Source organism: Protopterus annectens, chromosome 9.part0 (genome assembly GCF_019279795.1).
Source record: "Protopterus annectens isolate FY-2018-M chromosome 9.part0, PAN1.0, whole genome shotgun sequence".
NCBI lineage: Eukaryota > Metazoa > Chordata > Ceratodontiformes > Protopteridae > Protopterus > Protopterus annectens.
This window is the reverse complement of record NC_056743.1, coordinates 1,495,963,080-1,495,984,104: the sequence shown is the minus strand read 5'-3', so window position 1 is coordinate 1,495,984,104 and position 21,025 is coordinate 1,495,963,080. Positions and strand designations below refer to the sequence as shown.

The following is a 21,025-nucleotide window of genomic DNA, read 5'->3' as shown; positions in this document are numbered from 1 at the left end:
GAATTTTCTTGATGCAGTAATTAATGTGATGGTCGTATTTCAGTTGGTCATCAATGGTAACACCTAGGAGTATTGTACTTGATTCAACTAGAATAGGGGTATTGTTTAATGACATTATAGAAAAGGAAGATTTGATGCAGTTAGCTATTTTGGGGAGAAAGAGTAGTAGTTTTGGGGTTTTTTGGGTTAAGGATGAGCTGATTGTTGGAGAGCCATGTCTCTACTGAATTAAAGGAAGATTGGGTAGCAGCTAAGATTTGTCAGACTAACCCTAAAAGAAACAATATCTTGGACCTTGTCCTTTCCAGTATGGATGCATCTCACATCATCCCTTGCGTGTTAGCATCCCTTGTTAGGTCTGACCGTAAAGCTGCCTGATTTGAAACAAAATTGAAACCAGAGGCTCTCACCACCCATGGTATATTTAGAAACTTCTCTAAGATAAACTATTTTCTCCTAAGTGGTACTCCGGCGAGATTCACATCCCCACCAAACCCTAGAAATTGTACTGGTCATGCTGAATCATACTCTACCAAAGAGTACCATCATAATAACAGCTGCACAGTTCCAGCTGTTCCCTGCAGATACAAGTATAGGGCAAACCCCAGGAACACACCCCATGATGGAAAGTACACTTGTGTACACTTACCATTAATGTAGATGTTCGAGTGTATTTACTGTTGCAGTCATCACATTTGGGTTATCCCTGCCAGGGTAGCCCTCTGCCAGCCCGAATACCAGAGGCTTAGTATTTCTGCATCGGTTGCTGTAACTTCAGGACTGACATCAGGTTATCAGTAGTATAAAGTAAGGCAGCCGACACCATTACATCAGTTTTTCTTGTCCTAACCTGTCAGGAGCCCCCAAGCAGGAGCCAGGTTCTGGTGGAAAAACCCCACCAGTAGAAAGTAAATATCAATATGTCCCTTGTAAGGAAATAGAAGAAAAAAGGGGGATGGAGGGAGGGAAACCAGGACTGGAACAGTGAATACACTCGAATATCTACATTTATGGTAAGTGTACACAACTGTACTAAGTTCTTCATGTTTCACTGTTGCAGTCATCACATTTGGGTTGATTCCCAAAGCTGAGGAAATGGGTGGAGGCAGTCAAGGAAACTAGGGGCTGGCTACGATGCCCTGCAAGACTGCAGAGGCAAACTCTGCCCTGGATTTGGAGAATAGAGGCAGGTGGTAATGTTTGGTAAAAAGTGTGAACAGATGTCCAGGTGGCAGCCTCCAGGATGCCCCTGGTGGGGACTCCTCTGAGGAAAGCTGCAGAGGTGGAGGCTGCTCTGGTGGAGTGAGTAATGACCCCCCTGGGGGGAGGCTTTCCATGTTGTTTATGTTGTTTGTAGCTGAAATGGATGCAGAGTGCTATCCATTTGGAAATGGTTTGTTTGGAAATGGCTTTGCCTTCTGCCCATGTAGCAAAGCTAACCAGCAATTGATCTGACTTTCTGAAGGATTTAATCCTGTATAGATAGAATCTGAGCTGTCTGTGTAGGATCCTTTCCCCCTTTTTTCTGGGGATTAGGAAAAAAGGTGGGCAAATGGATTGGTTGAGAGCCACACTGGACACCACCTTGGGTATGAAGGATGGGTTAGTCCTGAGGGATACCCTGTCAGCATGGAAGATGATGAAGGGTTCCACAACCATGAGTGTTTGCAGCTCGGAGACTCTTCTGGTTGCTCAGTAGGAAAATGAGCAGAGATAGCAGAGGCATGAATTTTAAGAGAAGAAAAAGAGAGGCCACTGTGTAGTAGGTCAGCTAAGTAATCCAGGATGAGAGGGAGGGAGGGCTGTGCCATATTGGCTCCCTTAGCCTGAATCCAGGTGCAAAACCTTTTCCATTTGTCAGCATAAGACTTTCTAGTGTAGGGTATCTGGCCTCATGTATAACATCTAGAACCTGTTTATTGAGGTTGGCAGATTGATCGGGTGTTAGGGAATAAGCCAAGCTGCTAAATTGAGTGTCTGCAATTGGGGATGCATGAATTCCCCTACCCTCTGGGTCAGGAGACTTGGAATCTGAGGAAGATGCCATGGTGGCAGTGGGGACAGGCTGCACAGCAAGGGGTACCAGTGCTGGCAAGGCCAGTCTGGAGCTATAAGAATTGTCCTTGGTTTTTCCTCCTTTATTTTGAGCAGTACCCTGGGGATGAGAGGTAGTGGAGGAAATCATAGACCGATATATTGACCCAGGGGAAGGACAGGGCATCCATTTTCCAAGCCATGCAGTGATGCTCCCTAGTGCAGAATTTGCTGAGCTGATGGTTGATGTGGGAGGCAAAGAGTTTGACCTTTGGGGTGTCCCATTTCTGAGTTATTAGGGTGAAGTGTCTTCTGTTGAGCTGCCACTCGTGTGGGTCCAGAAGTTTTCTGTTTAATTGGTCTGCCAGAGAGTTGAGAGAACCTGGTAGGAATTGTGCTAACAGACGGAGTTGCAGGGCAGCAGCTGTTCACCATAGGGTCATGGCCAGCCTGCATAGAGGGTAGGAGTGAGTCCCTCCCTGCTTGCTGATATACCACATTACAGTGGTGTTGACTGCTTTGATCAGGAGAGCCCCTGGTGAGAGAAGGGGCTTGAAAGCTATCAAGGCGTGCTGGACAGCCATCATCTCATTTTGTTTGATGTGCAGACGGATTTGCTGTGGGCTTCATTGGCCCTGTATGCAACTGCCATCCAGATGTGCACCCCAGGCATAGTCTGATGCATCTGTGGTGAGGGTCTGGGGGGTGGGGGTGGTGATAAAGGAAGTCCCTTGTTGTGGGAGCATGCTGTTGCCACCCAAAGAAAATCTTTCTGAGGCAAGGAATTTTAGGTATAAGAGACCCCAGGTCTTGAGAATGTTGACACCAAAGGCTTTTTAGGTACCATTGAAGTTTCCTCATATGCAGTCTGGCATATAGAATGAGTAGTATGCAAGATGCCATGAACCCCAAAAGCTTGCAGGATTTTTCTTGTGGATAGCTGGGGTCTGGTGGCTAGATGAGAGAAGCAGACTGTCAGGAAATTTTGCTTTTCTGGTGTAAGGAATGCCATCTGGGAAGCTATGTCCAGGCCTGCTCCCCGGAATATGATCCTTTGGGTGGGCACCTGTTTGGATTTATTTTCGTTGACTGTGTACCCTAGGGAGGCTAGTAGGGACTTTACAAAGGCCAGGTGCTTGAGCAGCTTTTCCTGGCTGTTTGCTTGAATTAGGCAGTTGTCTAAGTATGGGTAAATCTGGATATTCGTTTGTCTGCAAAAGGCATTGGCCGGAGCAAGACATTTTGTGAAAACTCTGGGAGCAGTAGATAAGCCAAAGGGAAGCACAGAGAACTGAAAGTGCTGAGATCCTGCCCTAAAATGGAGATATTTCTTGCATGATTCCCTGATAGGAATGTGAAGGTAGGCCTCTTTTAGAACTAGGGTGGCTAGCCAAGCACCCTTGGAGACCATGGGTAGCAGCTGCTGGAGGGTGAGCATTTTGAATTTTGGGATCCCCAGAAAGATGTTTAGAATGGATAGATCGAGGATGAGGCACCAGGTGCACTCTTTTCTGCATACCAGAAAAAGTCTGGAGTAGAAACCTTTGCCTCTGTGTTCTACAGGAACGTGCTCTACTACCTTCATAGACAGCAGGGAAATTACTTGCTTTTGTGCCTCTGCCCACTGGTTTGGAGGTAGATCTGGGAACCTTTTTGGGGTAGGAAGGGTGTGGAAAGAAAATTTGTATCCCTGGGACACTATGTTGAGAACCCAGCAGTCATTGGTAATGGTGGCCCAGGTGCTTGCGTGAAAAGAGAGCTTTCCTCCTGGGGTAAGTGAAGGTGGGCAGAGGGAGGGGCCGGGGGAGATGAGTCATTGTGAGTTCGTACTATAAGGGGTGGCTTAGAACTCCCTGGATTTGCAGTGGAGGTAGTCCACTGCTTAGATCTCTGCATTCCCTGTAGCTGTTGTCAGGGGGCAGGATCCCCAGGGTGTGGACTGGACTGGCTTAATGGGAGAAGGAAAGGACCAGTGCTTGATGGGACAATGCCTGTTGAACCTGGGTGGCTGGATCTGTAAGAAATCCTTAACTGTCTTTTAAGACCTCTTCTGCCTTAGTGCCAAATAAGTTGTCTTTGTGCAAGGGAACATCCAACAATTTAGATATGATATGGTCTGGCAAGGGCTGTTCCTTAACCCATACATGCCTTCTAATGACAGATCCAGTGACTGCTGCCTTGCAAGAAGCTTCTAGGGTGTCAAAACCACAGTGCAAGGTGTGTTTTGTTACTTGACTTGCAGAATGCATTAACTCTTGTAACTCTTTAGATTCTGCACAAGCAAAAAAGGAAAACATTTTTTGTTTGAGGAGTTCTAGGGTATGTTGCTGAAATTTTAGCATATGGAACTGACAATTTAATGCCCTGATAGCAAGAGTAGCTGAGGTGTATACTTTTTTACCTCATCTGTCTAGTGCTCAGAAATCCCTATCTGAGGGGGTGGGATTCTTAGCAGAGGTTGCTTTAATCCCTTTAGGCCCTTGAGAAATTACCTCAGGGTCAGCAGTAGGATTTTTAAAAAGAAATGTGTGTGAGTCAGGGACTCTATGGTACCTGTCTGGTTTTCTGGGTGCAGGAGGGAAGGTGTCAGGAGTCAAGCTGGATTCCAGGAGAACATCCTCCACTACATCCAAGACTGGGGGGATGGCCAAGGGTCTGTGCTACGGAAGATCTAAGAATTCCCTGAGTCTCTTTTAGACTGAGGGTAGTCCTGACTCTCCCATTGGAAATGCTCCCTTAAGATATGAAGGGTTTCCCCAAAGGAAAAATCCTCTGGGGGAGAGGCGGAAGGGATGGAATCCTCTGCATTAGAATCCTCATAAGTAGAGAGTGGTTGCATATCTTCATATTCAGATGCATCAGAGTCATCTGACTCTTGTTCAGACAAAATGACAGGGGACAGATCTCTTTTCCTTTTGGAGGAGGTAGCTTGGCTTCCCCTGATCAGCATGATAAGGTCTTCCACTATTTTAAGCATCTGAGACTAAGGCAAGGAAGTTGGTGCCTGAGATTGGGTCATCGGTTTCTTGGGTGCGGTTCATACCCTGGGCCTAAGAAACTCAGTAGTTTTCGAAAGAACGGTAGTCACAAAAGAAGACAGTTTGTGTCGAGAATTGGTAGTGCGAAGGACTTCCTTGGAAGCCGGTGCCTGCTCAGCGGCTCCGGACCCATCTAAGGTAGAGATGACTGCAGGATCCTTAGTTGAAGAAGAGTTTTGCGGCATACCGGACTCTGAAAGGGTCTTGGTAGCAGCCTGCGAATCCACAGAAGTGGACATCAGGGGCTGCGAAAGTGCCTCACTGAGGACCGGAGAACTGACAACTAGCTTAACAAAAGCATCGTTGGTAGGTTTAGACCTTTGCGGTCTGTTTCTGTCTTTAGCTTTACATTTTGTAGGAAGATCTGCAGTTGGATGGCTTACCGAAGCCATATTGGAGTTCGAGGACTGTAAGCAAAAACATCTAGCTACAATAAGGGCCTGACAATGGATAGTTCTGGCTTTGAATAAAGCACAGAAGTGACAGCGGAGGACGTCATGGTCTGGGCCTAAACAAGTGACACAGTAAGAATGAAAGTCTCGGTGTGGTATGTGCTTTCCACAGGCGAGACAATTGTTAACTTTTTCTGACATTGGTTAGTGCAAGAAAAAAGGATCCCCAACAGGGTACTTAGCTTTAAAAGACTTCAGCTTCAAATTGGTAGATGAAACTCAGGTAGCAGCCAACCAGCACTCGTGCAAACTGCTTCTGCTTCAGGCTCCATGGCATGAAAGATTGATGTAATAGTGTTGGCTGCCTTACTTTATACTACTGATGACCTGATGTCAATCCTGAAGCGGCAGCAACCGATGCAGAAATACTAAGCCTCTGGTATTCGGGCTGGCCGAGGGCTACCCTGGCAGGGATAACCCAAATGTGATGACTGCAACAGTGAAACACAAAGAACAACTATAACATCAACAAACTATACAATAAAAGGAAAAAATATTAGCCAAAAGGAAGAAGAGTAATTCCTAGAATAATAGAACTTTCATCATTGAAATAAACAAATGACTCAGGTGCCTAGTTAATTCCACCATAGCCAAATATGAGGTGAAGATAGCTACTCAAATTAAAGATAATCACAAGGCCTATTTTAGTTTTGTACTTGATAGAGTCACTGGGAACTAACGTCAGGTGGCATGATGCCAGGGCACTTCTATGGGCTAAGCTTGTAAAGGCTCCATTAGCCTAGTACGCATCTATGAACCTATGAACCTAAAATCTCTGGAGCACAACAAAGCAGTGTGCAAAGCTGATTGTGAACAATGCTAAATACACTGAAGCTGAAGATATAGCTAACTTACTGGTTGATAAATTCAGATCAAACTTTATGTTCCTCTCCTACTACATTTATCCTGCAACAATATTTGAAACTGAAGTCCCTGCAACCACATATGACCAAGTCCTAAAAGTGCTTTCAAAAGCTAAAAGATTTTTAGTTCTTCTTTCGGCTTTTCCAGGTTAGGGGTCACCACAGCAGAACTCTGGTCTACTAATGATTGGCAGTAGATTTTTACAGTGCCAAGGTGCCAGCTCGATGCCCAACCTTCAATGAAGGCATGCCCTACACATGTCTTTCGAACACCACTAGACCACGGGGAGGACATGCAGACTCCACACAGAAGCCGCTCCAGCCGAAAATCAAACGGGAGAACCTCTTGCTGTGAGGTGACAATGCTACCGCTGCACCACCCTGACAATATCCCCAAATACATCCTGAATATCATGAAGCATGATTTAGTTAAGCCCCAACAACAATGTTCAACTTCAGCCTAAACACAGGCTTTGTACCAAGTAAGTGGAGAACCGTAACAGTCATCCCCCTGGATAAGGGAGGACACTACACTGACCCTGGAAATTACTGACCAGCCTCATATGTAAAGTCTTGGAAAGAATTATCATGGAGTTAATCAATAAGGACATAGGGAACCTACAAACAATGAATCTGTCTCAGCTCAGATTCTTCAAAGGCAGGTAATACTAATTCATCTTTGTGCACTTACTTGAAAGAGTTACCAACACGATGGATGAAGGCAAAAAGTACAGTTTTGTACCTACCATAAATGTAGATGTTCGAGTGTTCACCCTGCTGCAGTCATCACACTTGGGTTATCCTGTCATCAGGCGGTCCCGCAGTCGGCCGGAATTCCAAAGTCTTGGTCTGGCATCGGTTGCTGTCACCTCTTCCCTGACGTCAGTGCGCCAGGGGTATATATAATGCAACCGACGCCATTTTCTTCAGTTTTTCTTGCCCCAGATGTCAGGTGCCCCCAAAAAGGTGGTCAAAAATTAGTACCAAATGGAGTAACCTCTGCACAAACACAAAACCCCTTCAGCTATAAGCAAATACATCAGTAAGGTATTGAAGAGACTTAGCCAGTAGATCAGAGGGGATGGAGGGAGGGTAACCTGGACTGCAGCAGGGTGAACACTCAAACATCTACATTTACGGTAGGTACAAAACTGTACTATGCTCATCATGCTACCCTGCTGCAGTCATTACACTTGGGTTGAATCCCAAAGCTAAGGAAGGGGGGAGGTATCATAGAGGGATAGTGGAGGCTATAAGGCTCTGCAGAACTGCAGTGGCGAAGCCCACCCTGGTCTTAGGGTAAAGAGGTAAATGATAGTGTTTGGTAAAGGTGCGTACTGAACTCCAAGTTGCAGCTTCTAAAATCTCCTTGGTTGGAACCCCCCTGAGAAAGGCTGTAGAAGTAGCTGTTGCCCTGGTAGAGTGGGACCTAATGGTAGTAGGAACTGGTTTCCCATGATGGGTATAGCAGAAACGTATGCAATAACCTATCCATTTAGAAATGGTTTGCTTTGATATAGCCTTCCCTTGAGAAGCTGCAGCATAGGATACAAAGAGCTGGTCAGATTTTTCTGAAAGCCTTAATTTTGTCCAAGTAGTAACGAAGTTGCCTGTGAATGTCCAAGGAATGCAGGAGTCTCTCACCTTTGTTCTGTGGATTTGGGAAGAAGGTGGGTAAGTGGATGGTTTGATTTAATGCCACACTGGAAACCACCTTAGGCATAAAGGAAGGATTAGTTTGTAGAGAAACTCTGTCTTGATGAAAAATGAGGAAAGGTTCCACTGCCATTAGTGCCTGTAGCTCTGAGACTCTTCTAGCTGAAGTTATTGCTAGCAGTAGGGCAGTCTTCCATGATAGGAACTGAAGATCTGCAGAGAAAGCTGGTTCAAAGGGAGGTAGCGTTAGTTTTTCCAGAACAAAATTGAGGTCCCATGTTGGTGTAGGAGCTCTCCTGGGTGGTCTAATGTTTTTTGCCCCTCTGAGGAACTGCCTTAGAAGAGGATGTGAAAATAAAGGTGGATCCATGTTGTAGTGGGCTGAAATAGCTGAAGCATGGATTTTAATGGAGGAAAAAGAAAGTCCTTTGTGCAACATCTCAGCTAAATACTGTAGAATCTGAGGCATGTGAGGCTGAATTGTGTCTTGGCCTTTAGCTTGGTTCCAGGCGCAAAACCTTTTGCATTTGTCCGAATAAGCCTTCCTGGTGCTGGGCCTCCTAGCTTCCAGAATAACATCCAGAACTGCTTGTGAAAGAGGTGCTGGTTGGATGTTTAGATGATTTGCCATGCAGCCAGATTTAAAGTTTTGAGCTGGCTGTGAAGAATCTGATTGTTTTGTTGTGTGAGCAAATGGGGAATTTGTGCCAATATCCATGGTGGGCTGTTAGCCATATTTCTCAATAGCGGGTACCAGTGCTGGCGTGGCCAGTTTGGGGCTATGAGAATCAGTTGTGGTCTCTCCTTTTTGACTTTCAGAAGAACCTTTGTGAGGAGAGGCAATGGAGGGAAGGCATATATTGTCAGGTTTTTCCAACTGAAAGAGAGTGCGTCCACTTTCCAAGCTTGATGGTGAAATGTCCTTGTACAAAATTTTGTTAGTTGATAGTTTTGAGGACTGGCAAACAGGTCTATGTCTGGAAGGCCCCATTTTTGAGTTATCATTGCAAATATTTGTGGATCTAGTTTCCACTTGTGGGATCCTTGATGTTTCTGCTGAGGTCGTCTGCCAATGTGTTCTTCTGTCCTGGCAGGAATTGAGCTTGTAACTGAACTTGGTAAGCCAGAGCTGTATTCCATAAGATCATTGCTTGCCTGCATAGAGGGTAGGAATGTGTACCCCCTTGTTTGTTTATGTACCACATTACTGTGGTGTTGTCTGTCTTTATTGCAAGTTGTCCTGGATGTAATAGATCCTTGAAGGCTGTCAGAGCTTTCTGTACAGCTAGCATCTCTTTTTGATTTATGTGCAGATTTCTTTGATATGCAGTCCATAGGCCTTGAACGCATTGTCCTGCCATGTGAGCCCCCCAGGCATAATCTGAAGCATCTGTTATGATAGTTTGCCTGGCTGGGGGCAAGGTGAAAGGCTGACCCTTGTTGAGGTGACATGCCTGTGACCACCACAGAAATTCCTGTTGTAGGCAGGGAATGAGAGATATCATTGTGTCCAAGCTTTGGCTGTGTTGAGACTATAAGCTTTTTAGGTACCACTGTAATTTCCTCATATGCAGCTTTGCAAATGGTATTATTAGTATGCAAGATGCCATGAAGCCCAAAGCCTGCAGAGTTTTGCTTGCAGTTAATTGGGTCTTTGTTGCCATTGTCTTGAAATATGGAGTCAGTTGTAGTTGCTTGTCTGGCGTAAGATAAGCCTTCTGGGCCGTTGTATTCAAGCTGGCACCCAGGAATGTCATATTTTGTGAGGGTACTAGTTTTGACTTCTTTTCATTTACTGTGTACCCCAGGCAGTTTAGTAGATGCTTTACAAAGGCCAGATGATGTAAGAGAATGTCTTTGCTTTCTGCTTGGATGAGGCAGTCGTCCAGGTATGGATATATTTGAATTCCTCTTTGTCTGCAGTATGCAATTACTGGTGCCAGGCATTTTGTGAAGACTCTGGGTGCAGTAGATAAGCCAAAGGGCAGTGCAGAGAATTGGTAATGGGTTGAACCTGCAATGAAACGGAGGTATCTTCTGCAACTTTGTCTGATAGGGACATGCAGGTATGCCTCCTTGAGGTCCAATGTTACTAGCCATGCTTCCTTGCCCAACATGGGAAGTATCTGCTGTAGTGTTAGCATCTTGAATTTGGGTACTTGTAAGTAAGTGTTTAGAATTGAAAGGTCCAGAATCGGTCTCCAGGCATTGTCCTTTCTGGGCACTAGAAAGAGTCTTGAGTAAAATCCTTGGCGTTGCTCTCGAGTAGGTACCAGTTGAATGGCTCTCATGTCCATGAGAGCTGTAATTTGCTTTTGTGCCTCTGCCCATTGATTTTGTGGCAGGTTTGGCATTCCTCTTTTCATTGGCAAGGTGTGAAAATGGAATCTGTATCCTCGTAAAATTATGTCTAGGACCCATTTGTCCTTTGTGACAATGTGCCAGTTGTCTGCAAAAAGTGCGAGTTTTCCCCCCAAGGGGGCTGCCAAGAGAGTATTGCTTAGCCAGATGAGGTGCAAGTCACTGAGTTTGCCTTCTGGTGGATTGGGACCTGTCTTCTCCTCCCTCCTGTGTTGTAGTTCCCCATTGGCGAGGTTTATACTGGGCTTGTGGTTGTCCTCTGCCCCTTGGGCGTCTGTATTTACCCCTCTGTGGTCTGTCAGTAGATGGAAAGGACCAATTTTTTGTTGGCCAGTTTCTGCTGAAGCGAGGGGGTTGTACCTGTAGGAAATCTTTGACTGTCTGCATAGATTTTGCCTTATCCTCCATTTTCTTTAAGACATCTTCTGCTTTAACTCCAAAAAGAACATCCTGCTGTAAGGGAGCATCTAGTAGTTTTGCTTTAACATGATCAGGCAGAGTTTGTTCCTTTAACCAAGCATGCCTACGTATAACAGACCCAGTGACAGCTGCTCTGCAGGAGGCCTCCAAAGAATCAAACCCACATTGTAAGGTATGTTTGCCCACCTGCTCAGTGGCATGCAACAGATCCTGTACTTCTTTCAATTCAGATTGTTGAGGGAGAGTGGTTATTCTTTGCTTTAACTGAGAGATTAGGAATTGCTGATACTTAAGCTTGTGAAATTGGCAATTCAGTGCCCTCATAGCTAGTGTGGCTGAGGTGTAAACCTTTTTCCCCCACCTGTCTAGTGCTCTGGAATCCCTCTCAGAAGGTACTGGGTTTTTAGCCATAGAAGCCTTAGCCCCCTTGGGACCCTGGGAGATAGTCTCTGGGTCAGCTACAGGGCTTTTGTAAAGAAATTTGTGGGAATCAGGCACTCTGTAGTATCTGTCAGGCTTAGCCAGAGCAGGAGGTAGAGAGTCTGGGTTCAAACTGGATTCTAAGTAAACATCATCCACAATGTCCAAAACTGGTGGGATGGCAAGTGGTCTGTGTTGGAGGAGTAAAAGAAACTCTCTGAGCCTTTTCTTCGAGTCAGAGTAGTCCTGACCTTCCCAGTGAAAATGTTCCCTCATAGTGTGTAAAGTTTCCCCAAAGGAGTAGTCTTCAGGAGGAGAAGCTGAGGCAATAGAGTCCTCAGCATCAGAATCTTCATAAGGAGAGAAGGAGTAATCTTGGTCCTCAGAGGAGTCTGAATAAATGGACACTTGTTCAGAGGATGCATAATCTTTCTCTTGTCTAGGCCTTTTGTCAGGAGGGGGCTGGTAACCCCTGATTAAAGAAATCAAATCTTCAGCCATTTTGAGCATCTGTTTCTCAGGCATGGGGCCTTGAACAGGAGACTGAAGTGCAGTCCTTTTAGATTTAATAGGAGTCCGTCTTAGAAAACGTTTTAATGGTGAGAGTCGTCGGTCTGAAAAAGCCTTCAGAAACCGATGGCATTTCTGAAGCACCAACGTCTTTTGCAACAATGTCGTCAGAAGGGCCTGAACTAAATGGCTGCTTCGGCCTGGTGTATTCCGCCAAAATTTCCGTTGTGGTCTCAGGTTCCAGATCTGTGGTAGTCAGGGGCTGTGTCGGAGCCTCACTGAGGACCGGAGAACCGGAGACCGGATCAGCCGAGGCCTCGGAATCTGGCTTAGGCCTGGGCTGTCTGCCCTTATCCTTGCGTTTTTTGTGCACGCCGGTAGTCGGTTGCTCCGAAGGCATGGTGTAGTTAAATTTCCTACCGAAGTAGTGTCGTGCGAAATCAAAACGTCTTTTAATAGTACGCTTATTAAACCTACCACAAAACTGACAAGTACTGACGTCGTGGTCTGGGTCTAGGCAAGGTATGCAATAAGAATGAAAATCCTTATGAGGTATTTGCTTCCCACAAGAAATACAATTGTTAACTTTTTCTGACATAGGTCTGAGGCAAGAAAAGTTTCCCCAACAGGGTACTTAGCTTTATACAAGACTTCGGTCTGAAATTCGAATTCGAAAATCTCAGGAGTCGGCCGACCGGCACTTGCGAACTGCTTCTGCTTCGGGCACCATGTGGCAAGAAAGACTGAAGAAAATGGTGTTGGTTGCATTATATATACCCCTGGTGCACTGACGTCAGGGAAGAGGTGACAGCAACCAACGCCGGACCAAGACTTTGGAATTCCGGCTGACTGCGGGACCGCCTGACGACATGATAACCCAAGTGTGATGACTGCAGTAGGGTAACACGATGAACATCAGTGCTTATCACTTACCCCTACCAGGCCAAAGCCTTCCCCAAAGTTAAAGCCAATACTAAAGGACTCTGTCTGACTAAGTTTGCAGATGACTGCAAGTTGGGTGCAGTTATAGAATCCTCAAAAGTCTTTCCAGTCCTGCAGGAGGGCTTGTCCCAAATAAATAATGAGTGCCAGAATCATGGACTAAAGCTAAATGCCAAAAAATGCATCATCATATCCTTTAGTAAGTCGGCTCCCCTAGGAAGCAACCACATTGAGAATACACCCCTAAGAACTGGCCAAATTGTTTGGGGTTTGGAAATGTTTGCGGACAGCTACCTAACTTTCAACCAATATGTGTCCATTGTGGTGAAGAAGTCCTTCTGTATTGCACAACTTATTAACAAGGAGATTGCTTCTAGGTGCAGGGATGTCATTGTCCCCCTCTATTCAGTATAAGACCCCCTTTTGCATATATCTGTTGAGACACATGCAGCAGTTGGAACACCTACAGAGATACTTTACAAAATAGATACTCAGCAAAAACTATTTGCTATACATGGATAGTCACAAAACCCTACTGCTATACTCAGTTTTTCATAGACTGCATGTGGCACATAAGGCATGCTCTGACCCAGCCCTGATAGAACCTTCTGCACATCAGCAAATCAAACACTAGAAATATTCAATTCAGGGAGCCAATCCTCTTCTGCAACACCAGCAGAATGGTGTGGACAGACAGGAAGATTTTGCAGTGGATACCAGTAATGTGGAACAGACTTCCCATCCAAGTAAAACAAACCTCATTGCTGTCTTCCTTCAAACATAACATAGATCTATGGATGGTAAATAGGAAATGTACCCCAGGGCTGCTTCATACTCTACCGAGTAACAGATGCAGCTACTAAATGTTATACATCATACATGGGTCCTTATAAATATCTGTGGTATCATCCCAGTTATTATCACTGTGTGTAATCAGAATCTAGTCTATGAAGAGGTAAAGGGGTAAAGGTAATTGAAACACCATATGGGTTGGAAAATTTTGCTAGGGTTTAAATGGCTCACAGCTGCAGATAGCCTAGTACTAACCAATGAATGTATGAACCTATTAAGTGAAATATAGAATGGCTGGTATACTGACTGCATCTCTGAAAAAAATAACATCCTTAAGACAGGAACAAGAAAAAGAAATTTGCTGATGATAATCAGGTCAGACAACACTTGTAACATGACATGCCCATTTGAAGACAGAGTTTGCAGGCTTGTTTAAAGGACATGTCTTTGGTGCCTATAATTGTGCAGCAGATTGCCACGAGGAATTTGGCAATGAAAGTGACTAGAGTTAATTAATACTATGTGTGATGATACACATGGTATTAATAGCTTTAGCCATACAAAAAATTCCCCATCTTGCCAAACAAGGTTTGAGACACTGCCAGCTACTCCACTGTGAAGCACTTCCCCTTCCAAAACTGACACTGGTGCAGTTCCAGCCCTCAGGGGGAACACTGAGATGAACTGGAGTAGATGGGGAGGTAGAGAACACAAAATGGATGAAAAAAGGTAGCAGTATGTTTTAATTTAATGTGGCATTCTGGTTGTTTAAAAATGTCATCATGGTTTCCTTAAAGATCACAGCTCACAGTCTCCAACACCTGGAACCCAAACATATGACCAAAGGGCAAACCACCAAATGTTCAGAATAGGGATTATCATGGCTACTTGTAGAGATATTTTAGATAGTTTATGAGCTGCCTTTTTTATAAAAGATAGCGTACAATATATGTATACAACAGAGTACAGGTTTTCATGCTTGTCTAGTACACAGCAACCTCAGAGAAGGTTCACACGAGTGAGTGAGTGTGTATCTGCTGATATAAGTATATATATCTTTCTTTTTATAGGAGGTGTGTGGTGTAGCTTTCCCCCCAGACATAATAACATTCCTAGTCCTGTAGTTTCTTTTCTTGGTGACAGCTGTTTCTTGTGATCATGATCATTTTTTTATTGGTGAAAAGGATTCACTGAGCAAGTCTGCGATGAAGTACTGAAGTTTGTTTGATTAACTCCACTGCTTTTTAATAAATGACATAGATCATTTTAAACACAGTACTTGACAGCTCCTGTGCTTTTACTTACCTGTTCTATCATATGTGTTCTTTGATGCATAACGACAGTGTTTATACAGTTTTAGGGAAGAAAATGCACAAGTGCGTGTCAAGGTTTAAATTAATTTTTCCTTTTATTAAAGTGAATGTTTACTACCTGATGAAATGAAAACATGGAGCAACTTGTATTATAACTTTGCGAAGGCTCTACATCTTTTTACCATATATTATTTTATTAAATGCTTAAGTCTTGATGGAGCACTATTCTGCAAGTTCTTCAGTGCTAATAAATTCCACTGTAAGCCAACACTTGGCCTACATTGTACAATCATTTTCCTTTTATGTGATTTAAGTTTCAATGTATCAGAACAGAAGGACAGTGATAACAAATACCAGTTCAATGTTTCCATGTGCTTCTTCTTCTTCTTCTTCCTCCTCCACATCCTCGTGTTCATTTTCTTCAGCTTGGTCACCTTCATTACTGCTCTGAAAGGCAAAAATGGTATGTGATGATTTTCCATAAATGTGCAAACAAAGCACAGGGAGCACGCCAAAGCTGAAAGGAATTCTCCACATTAACAGAATGTCTTCAAATACATCCATGGAGATAAAGTCAATATAAACTCCAAACGTTTAATTAGTATAAAATAAAAAGCTGGCAAGAGCTTTCACCCTCATGGGCTTCTTCAGACCAATACAAATTCATTTAAAAGTTCCACATATATATATATATATATATATATATATATATATATATATATATATATATATGTACACCTTCATAAATGACATCATTTCCTGTGTATGTTGTTAATTAACTAATTCATCCTAGTCATTATAGTATATATAAATAATATATAAAACTACTAACAAACTAATGTAAAAGTCAATATAATATACAATAAAAAATATATGCATATATTTAAAAAAGTTATAAACATAATTAATAATTACTATATAAAGAATATATAATAGTAAATTCATTTTTTAAAAGCAATAAATATAAAAACATACTTGGGAGCTACTTAAACTTTTAATTTTCTCCCCTTCAACATGGGTCTCATAGGGATTTTATCATTAAGTCCCGGTTTCCTGTTAGCCCTTAACCTTATAATCCATTTAACTTCACACTGCTCCGTATAGTTTCTCACATCCCCACCCCTCTGACTAGGTGTGTTGACTTGCATGATCAAAAACTTAAATGTTTGTTGGTCTGATGTCTCAATAACATGTTTTGACAGGGCATTTTTATTAGATCTAATACGAATATTATAAAGGTGTTCCCTTATTCTTTCTTTCAATCTCCTGTCAGTTTTGCCAACATAAAATACTGGGCATGATACACAGCTAGCTAGATAAACAACATGTTTAGAGTCACAAGTTGCTCTGGTTTTAAAATCAAAACACTGTAAACTAAGGGTGTGTGTGAAACAAGCACTAGTCTCTATATAGTTGCAAAAATTGTAGCTATTACATGGTGTGGTACAGCAGAGTGTAGGTTGGATCATAGGGTTGGTAATGTCTCCAGGATAACATAAAAGTCTGTGAAGATTCATCCTATTTTTATATGTAAAATGTGGTCTAACTCCCACTATATCTCTAATGCATGGATCCACAGTAAGAATATCCCAATGTTTAAAAAATATATCTTTAATATTATTAACATCCTGTGTATAATAAAGAACTCTTTTAATTTCCATAGCACGTAAAAATACGTCAGTGAAGCTATCACCTGCAATACTCTGCACATGAGCTCTATCCATAAAGTACGGTAACGTTCTGTCCTGTCTCAGTATATCTACCCCCTCAAAACCTTGCAGGACCTCTCTCAGTCTATAGGATCTATTCAGTAACCGGTTCTGTAAATTGAATAATTCACCCTGAAATGCCTCATCACTGGGGTTGAGGTATGATGCTCGCATGGCCTGTCCTTTATTACATTTCTAAACACAAAACTAGGATGCATACTATTCCTATGTAACAGTGCATTCCTATGGCATGGTTTTCTATGGGCGTCCGTATTTAGTAAGCCATTGGCCAATCTTTCTATATATACATCCAAGTAAGGTACAAAAGTCAATGACTTATTTATTGTAAATTTAAGATATGAAGTAAGTGTATTACTCTCATTATAGAAATTCTCTAATTCCTTTCCATTACCTGTACATATAAGAAAGAGGTCATCTATAAAACAAACACATAAAATCACATGTTCTTTAAAACTAGCTAAATTAAATAATTTATTTTGCTCCCAATCGGCCATTACAAGTTGGTGTAGCTATCGGCACATGAGGTGCCCATAGCCACGCCATCTTTCTGTATATAGGTTACCTTGTCAAAAACAAAGATATTATCCTTGGGAACAACCAGAAAAGCAAACATAATACATCAATTTGGAGCAAAGACTGGTTAGCACATGTTCCTAAACATCTACATATACATTCCACACCTTCAGCATTTGGAAAGACTGTAAACAAGGACTATATGTCCAGTGTTACAAGCCAATATCATAAATCTGGTGGCAATGTAGCCATTCTTTCATATAGCATTAGTAGGAACAGTTTAGTATCCTTTAAAATATGTTTGTAACTACTCACTATGGGTCTTAAACAATACTCTAGGTATAGTGACGGCGGTTCTGTTACCCAACCCCGACCAGACACTATGGGTCTCATAGAGGGATTCACAGGGTCCTTATGAACCTTTGGCAAACCTTGTATCGTAGGTATAAGGGGATGTTCAACTTGTAAGAATTTATCTTGGTCTTCATTAATCATATTACGAAGGGAAAGATTTAGTCTTGAAATACTTAAGATACAATTTTCCACTTCTTTGACATGTATAACAGAATAAAACTGATGGTCACTCAACATATCAATCATACTAGCATAGTACTTCTCCCTATCCATAACGACTACTGGTCCTCCTTTGTCCGCACGCCTAATAACAATGGTAGGGTCATTCCTAAGTTTATTTAAAGCTGTTCTTAACCTGGCATTCAGATTCCCATACCATCTCCTATTCTTATTTTCATTACTGTAGCTATGAGGGTCTTCCTCCACAAGTTTCGAGAAGGCATCAACTAACGGATGTAAATTAGGAATATATGTGCTAGGTTTCTTAAGAGAGGGTCCCTCACTATGTGGTAGGTGATTCCCAAAGTCAAGTTTTAACTGTACATTCCTACTAAATAGTTTCAAATCCACGACTGTGTCAGTAAGGTCACTCTTCATAGAGGGTATAAAAGTAAGGCCTTTATTCATCATGAGATAGTGACCTATTGGAAATATTCCATACTAATGAGATGTCACCCTCTCCCACATTTTCTTGATTGTGGGACCAATGTGTTCCTCTCCTGAAACCTTGTGCTTCTGTTTCCCTCTACTCATTGACCTGTTCCTGCCACCCCTGCAGAAGACGCTGATAGGGAAAGGGGTTGGACCATTACATTCAACATTATCCTTATTATTAGAGTTACTAAATATCTTTCTCTTCACTGAATGGTCAACATCTGACCTACTAGAGTGGTTAATAACAGAATCAGTAGTTTCTAAAGTATTGTTGGCATTAAAACTAGCAGTACTGTCTGCCCATTAACACTATCAACCTGTTCTATAAATGTATATAAGTCAGGAATATTGGCAACAGCAGCATTCTCATTATGTACAATAGCAGTAGTTCCAATACCAACATTTTTCTTAGAAACAGGTAAAAGCTCTGCTCCATTCAAGTTCGAGCTAGAGTTACATTCAACACTAGTAGCAGAAATAATATTTGTAACATCATTAGCAATAGTGTTCATAGCATTGCTGGCCAGTCTCCCTCATCCATACCGTCTATTGTCAGTCCAAGGCCAGGCAAAGACATGGCCATTCTTAAAATCGACCGTGTCCCTCTGTATCTTACTTCCTTTCTGTTCGAGTAACCTTTTCTCGAACAGAAAAACATTGTCCAACAATCGTTCAAGAGCTTGTCTACAACAGGCATAGGATATTTAGAAAAAATGAGCTGTTGTTGCTCTTTAATCCGGTCGTGTAAGGCAACCTCTTCAAGTGTATAAAATTCATTCAAGAGAGACATATAGCGTAAACTAGTGCAATGTTAATTTGCTGCCATCTATATAATAACTCTGGATAAATAGTACCTGTAGTTGGCATCTTAAGGATCCTTAGACCCCTCAGTATGATTTTCCTGTTCAGACTGACTTCAAAATGCTGTCACTGAACCTGCACTCTTTTCAGTTTTAAAAAGTCTGTTTCCAAACGTTCAAGTAATTCAGACAAGCCATTCAGCTCACCATCCGTTAACACTTCCTCCGTACCATTGCACGCCACTTCATATGCCGTGAGTGGATTCTCATGGCCAGAAATACAGTCTTGGAACCTATTCAGGTTCCGTACCGGGTTCAAGATGTTATCTGGATTATAAGGCAGCTCAGTCGATAGCAGCCTCTGTTCAGCCATGTCACCTGGGTAACTAGCGAAGTAGACAAAAAATAAAAATACAAGGGCAGCTACCCAGGAACAAGCACTCCCATGATACAAATAATAAACAGTAAATGTGCAAACAAAGCTCAAGAGAATGCCAAAGCTGAAAGGAATTCGCAAACAAAGCACAGGAGCACACCAAAGCTGAAAGGAATTCGCAAACAAAGCACAGGAGCACGCCAAAGCTGAAAGGAATTCGCAAACAAAGCACAGGAGCACGCCAATAGGATGAATCTTCATAGACTTTTATGTTATCCTGGAGACATTACCAACCCTATGATCCAACCTACACACTGCTGTACCACACCATGTAATAATTTTTGCAACTATATAGATACTAATGCTTGTTTCACACACCCCCTTAGTTTACAGTGTTTTGATTTTAAAGCCAGAGCAACTTGTGACTCTAAACATGTTGTTTATCTAGCTAGCTGTGTATCATGCCCAGTATTTTATGTTGGCAAAACTGACAGGAGATTGAAAGAAAGAATAAGGGAACACCTTTATAATATTCGTATTAGATCTAATAAAAATGCCCTGTCAAAACATGTTATTGAGACATCAGACCAACATACATTTAAGTTTTTGATCATGCAAGTCAACACACCTAGTCAGAGGGGTGGGGATGTGAGAAACTATACGGAGCAGTGTGAAGTTAAATGGATTATAAGGTTAACGGCTGATAGGAAACCGGTACTTAATGATAAAGTCCCTATGAGACCCATGTTGAAGGGGAGAAAATTAAAAGTTTAAGTAACTCCCAAGTATGTTTTTATATTTATTGCTTTTAAAAAATGAGTTTACTATTATATATTCTTTATATATTAATTATGTTTATAACTTTTTTAAATATATACATATATATTTTTTATTGTATATTATATTGACTTTTACATTAGTTTGTTAGTAGTTTTATATATACTATAATAACTATGATGAATTAGTTAATTAACAACCTACACAGGAAATGATGTCATTTATGAATGCATGCATATATATGTGGAACTTTTAAATGAATTTGTATTGGTCTGAAGAAGCCCATGAGGGTGAAAGCTCTTGCCAGCTTTTTATTTTATACTAATTAAATGTTTGGAGTTTATATTGACTTTATCTCTGTGGATTTATTTGAAGACATTCTGTTTATGTGGAGGATTCCTTTCAGCTTTGGCGTGCCCCTGTGCTTTGTTTGCACATTTACTGTTTATTATTTGCATCACGGGAGTGCTTGTGGCTGGGTAGCTGCCCGTTGTCTTTTTATTTTATGATTTTGCCATGCCATTTTGTTAGAATCTAGAGATGCTACCACATTTCACAACATTTTCCACATTACTATTTTATAATTAGACTTGTTAAACTGCATAGTTATTAATTGCACTTTATGCATGTATTAAATTTGTTCTCTGAAGTTGTAAGAAGTTACTTTGAAAAGGTTCTCCAGGTGTTACTGAGCCACAAGCCTTTCTTTTCTGTGAAAACAGGATACATTGAGTTTACATTTTTCTTATAAAATTATGCGGCACCAGAACATATTTATATAGCATATCTGGTTCAACCCTAGGTGGACTCTTGTACAAAGTTTTGAAAATAACCCCTGTAAATTCCCCTCATCTGATCATCCTTGAATTCTGCTACTCTGCAACACCACATACAAAACAAAGCATGAATATGCAAGTTTAATTACTTGGCGATGTGAATACAGCATAACGTGACAGGAAAACATGTTGCATACAATGTCAAACATATATATAACATGGCTCATCTTCCGGAAGACATACA

General features: G+C 42.0%; 1 protein-coding gene across 1 annotated transcript in view; it reads right to left on the bottom strand.

Moving 5' to 3' along the window:
- Window positions 1-21,025, bottom strand: part of LOC122812137 (shiftless antiviral inhibitor of ribosomal frameshifting protein homolog) — a 773,241-nt gene that overhangs the window by 331,723 nt on the left and 420,493 nt on the right. The window contains exon 5 of the mRNA XM_044084441.1: window positions 15,156-15,248. Coding sequence (XP_043940376.1) covers window positions 15,156-15,248 — 93 coding nt within the window. The remainder of the gene's footprint in view (window positions 1-15,155; window positions 15,249-21,025) is intronic.